Below are 4,658 nucleotides of genomic sequence, written 5' to 3' on the forward strand. Positions count from 1 at the left end.
GATTTTTTAAAAATTTTTTTTTTCTAAAATTACGGGCTATTACTTAATGTTATACCTACGTAATATAATATTCTTGAAGTGAAATTTTATTAGAAAAGTGATGAGTCCTTTTTGAAATTTAGACAAGGACTATAGTGATTTAAATATTTTTTTTTTCTTTTTTTTCTATATTTGTTCATTGTAACGACCTCAAGGTCTTTGACAATGCTTATCACAAGTGGGTAGTAGGGAGATCATGCGATCTATTTATCTATGTATATATCACTATATGCATGATACTACCCCCCTTCTCCAAGAGGAGACATGTGCGGTCTTCACTCCCAGTGGAGTGGGACCTAGTTGGAAACCGGATGACGCAATCGGACGACAGCACGGGAAAATGGTGACTGCGTAGAATCACACACATTTTTTGCACTTTGCTATGAATCGAACCGATGACTGTGTGAGTCGTAAGTCAACTGTGTGACCACTGCGCCACTCCGGCCCCTAAAGTGATTTAAATATGAAAAAAAAAAAAAATGCTTTTTTCATTACAATATGTGTAAATGAAAAAAACACGGAATAATCTGTTTTGATCAAACTTTGATATAGTATTCAAAGCTAACTAGAGATCAGCACTTTTCGAAATTCCCAATTCAATTGAAAAAAAAACTCACATTTTCTAACTTTTTAAACATATCTTCTATTGAATCATTTGATTGAACAATTTCAGCTTGAGAAATATCACCCGTCTGTAGAAGTATGGATTTTTCATCTTTTATATTGATATCAACATTGTCTAATGATATACCTATACTGCTATCACAACTATCTTCATCATTACTAAGAGTTATACAATCTTCAATTTTTTTCTTTTTTGAACGACTAGACGAATGTTTTTTGGTATGTATTCGTTTGTATGGAGTATACAATCGTACGGGGCCAATCTAAAACAACATAAACAACCATCATAAACATCTCATAAAAAATACCAATGACCAAGAATAATATTGTACTTACAGCAGATTCGTCATCACAACAGGCTGCACATATACAACTCATAGCATGTGGTAATAAAACTCCATCGTATACTAATGTTTGCAAACTACGGCCACCAAATCGTATACTTCTTTTCCAGTCCTTACTAGAAGCCCTCCCACAAAGGGCTTCAAACTCATTAGGTGTGTACCAGTGGTTTTTAAACTTAATACACTTGCCTCGACAGCCAGAACCAAATTTTTTTTTATGCAGTTCTGCGTTGGTGGTCTACAGACGTCAGACATGATGAAAAATTATGACAACCACTCTAGTACTGATATAGGTATATTAAAATAAATCCTTACTTTGCATCGTACTGGTAATACTGGCAATTTAGCAGCATCGGTATATGAAGAATAAGGTACTGTATTTGGGGATGATACACCTTGATCGTTCTCTTCGTTGTGAACATTATTAGTGGTCGAGTTATCTGGTCCAAGTACAATATGAGCAGGTTTGAAAACGCCATCCTTAATAGATTAAATTGTATTAGTAAATTTTCAATTGTGAATACCAAGGAGATTTAAAATTTAAATTACTTCGGCTTGAACTACAGTTCGCCATGTATCACCATCAACTTGAGTGTGTGTATCACTGTTTAAACTATTATCCATGCACAGGAGAGGTGTGAAATCATTTGATTCCGAAAGCTGAAATCAAAAATATAAGTTCAATAACTTAAGTCAATATTAATACAATTTTACACTACATTAATGACTATAGTAGCGAAGATAAAAAAAAAATATTTAACATATTTATAAGTTTATTACATATACATGTATATTATTATGATAAATTGCCTAAATTTAGACAGGTTCCCAAGCGCAGATAGATCTAGCAAGTTGCCGAGTTTATGCCACTATGCCAGACTATATTTTGGTAGATCTTGTATATAACTTACTTGTTCTAACCCAATTTATTAGGTTTTGGGCAAGTAAAAGTTCTAAAACTTAGTGGCTTGATACTTAGCCTATCCAACACTGCTGGTGCCTAAACTCTAAAGGTAATAATCCCCTATTAAGTTCATCTATAATAATGTGATAATAAAAAAGTAATTCTATCACAGATTATATTCATGTAACAATCTGTGATTTTATGCTAATTAATTTTTTTTATGTAGGTAAGTATGTTAAATATTTTATGTTTGTTCTTTATTAAATACTTTTGGTTAAAATAGTTCGGCTAAGTACCAAACAATTCAGACTAATCTGCCGATGGAGAACACTTTGGCCACAGATTAATAATTTTATATTTAAAAAAAATGTTTTTCCCTGTATTATTGTCAAATAAAATACGTTAACCCTAGAAAAAGGTTCCAAAAATTATTCTGTGTCTTGACGGTATTACTAGCTACACTAGTGCACAACAGTACATTATATTACAAAATATTCACAAACGTATAAATGTTGAATACTCTTAATGCAATTGAAAACCCGTGAAATAATAAATACCTAAAAACCGTTTAGTGATAGATTTTGGTCCAAGACGTGAATCATTATTATCAGTGAGAGCGCATAATTAAGTTTTGTAAGTTCAAAGATTTGTAGTTTTTTTATAATAGGTGAGTAAGTCGTGGGTGACCTACGTCAAAGAGAAAGTAGGTACTTTAAGTAGATTTTATTGCTTAAACGTGTTAGCAAAAGAAGTTGGGTACATCAGCTTTATCTATTTAATGATAAAAATGTAATACACCTATTATAATATGAAAGAGCGATCTCTTATATCAATACATTTTGAGTGTGTCAAACAATTGTTTTTTGTCTCACACATAATGTAAGTCGACGCCTCCGCTGAATATCATAATACATAATCGGGATGGGTGTCCAAACCAAAGATCATCCGCGGCATAATATCCCACTCGCAGCAATATTAAAATCCAACGGACAAAATATATTTACCTATGTATTATTATGTTTTGAAACGGGCCAATTGGCCATCCTCCCGCGGGCGCCCTTGAACTGAACATTTTAACGATAAATAATAATTACCTACCTAGCGTGAAAAAAATTATGTACAACGATCGCGTCACGTCGTAAAAACTGTACGAAATCCAAAACGTTGTCGGCGGTACGTCGGAGAGCCCGCCCCCGTCAACGTTGTCGATCACACATACCTGCAACGAGTCGGCGGTAACAACGTCAAACGTGCCAGCGCCCGACGCGTAATTGGGCTGCCCGGCGGGCATGGACGACCCTCGTGCTTGAGACGACGAAGACCCGTCGCGGTTTTCTTCAAACGCGTCGGCGGCCGTGACGATTACCACTTCGGTGGCGCTCGTACCGGTCTTGGCCATGTCCGTCTGTTCGGCGGACTCTTCCGAATGACGCTGCTGGCCACCACGTTCGTCCACCGTCACCGCTTGCAGTCCATGTTTTTGTTGTTGTTGGTCGTCGGTCACGAACATAATAATAATATGTATTGTATTTTCTCGATTCGTGACAACGCAAGATAAAAGTCGCGTGATTATTATCGTTTTGCTGCCAATCCGTTAATGAACGGTCGTTCGTCTTTTCGCGCCCGGTTCGTAGAACACGTAGGTACCGCGTACTACCGTGCTTCCGGTCCGATCGCTGCGCGTGCACAACCGGACGCCGAGGTCGATAAGAAACACCTGCGACTACGACGACGACGATTCCGCTCGACGCCCCGGCGTGTTCACGTTACCCAAGGTTAATGCAATATACTAGTAATGGTATAATATTCTATTAACCTTGCACGTTACCGATGTGACCACGTATCATTATCATAATATTATCAAATACAATATAATATTATTATTATGACAATACGTCGGGACAGCCACGGACCCAAGCTGGTGTCCGTGGGGTCATTGGTCATCTTTGGTCAAAGATGGTCGTTATCAGTTTCCGCTGTAATTGTAGTTGTGGTTGTCGTTATTTACCCCTTAAAAATAAATATTAAAATATAATATTTCAACAAAAAAATGTTTATCGCATTAGTTTCAATATATTTTCATCTAAAAATACAATTCGCGGTTCTATAATTTATTCGAAATAGTGTAGAGGTCTGCACACACTGCTGCGGTAGAGACGGTACGGTGACGATACGGTAAACAATATTTTATTAATTGTGCGGACGTGCGGTAAGCCTTACCGTCGGAGCTTGCACACTGATCCGGTAACGATATGAGTTACCGGACGGTAAGACATCGTACCGGAACGTTTTTCGTTACAACTAGCACATTGCTGCGGTATTGCGGTACGATATTGGGAAAACAGATTGACACCGGGAACGCTGTCGACGCCTATCGTACTGATGGTTAGGCGGGTTCCCCCCTACGCGGAGTCGGGAGATTGTACCTATGTATTTTCCCGACATTTCGCATAAATTCTGCTTTGAGTGAAGTGTATTTGAATATATTTGATAATATTAGTAGAAACCAACGTATAAAGTTAGGTATAAAAGCGTATAAAGTTTCGATGACAAAATCAATTTATTATAAAAAAGTAAAATAACCAACATAAAACTATGTCTATACATCCCGAATCGGAGGGTACACATTTTTTCCACCAGAGTGCGTTTTGTTGATCTGCTTCCCCTATATCAGACACACATACAGGAATTTTGATGTTATACCCTCTCAATTTATTTTCAAAAATATTTTTTTCAACAGCTATGTA

The 4,658-nt window shown here is 36.8% G+C and overlaps 1 protein-coding gene across 1 annotated transcript in view; it reads right to left on the reverse strand.

Moving 5' to 3' along the window:
• LOC100164897 (deformed epidermal autoregulatory factor 1 homolog) overlaps positions 1-3,680 on the reverse strand; it is a 4,984-nt gene extending 1,304 nt beyond the window's left edge. Inside the window, exons 1-5 of the mRNA XM_001947211.5 lie at positions 3,131-3,680; positions 1,557-1,667; positions 1,323-1,487; positions 1,000-1,245; positions 657-926 (exon numbers count right to left, since the gene is read on the reverse strand). Coding sequence (XP_001947246.1) covers positions 657-926; positions 1,000-1,245; positions 1,323-1,487; positions 1,557-1,667; positions 3,131-3,421 — 1,083 coding nt within the window. The 5' untranslated portion in view covers positions 3,422-3,680. The remainder of the gene's footprint in view (positions 1-656; positions 927-999; positions 1,246-1,322; positions 1,488-1,556; positions 1,668-3,130) is intronic.
• Between the last annotated feature and the right edge of the window lie 978 nt (positions 3,681-4,658).

This window comes from Acyrthosiphon pisum, chromosome X (assembly GCF_005508785.2).
Source record: "Acyrthosiphon pisum isolate AL4f chromosome X, pea_aphid_22Mar2018_4r6ur, whole genome shotgun sequence".
NCBI classification, from domain to species: domain Eukaryota; kingdom Metazoa; phylum Arthropoda; class Insecta; order Hemiptera; family Aphididae; genus Acyrthosiphon; species Acyrthosiphon pisum.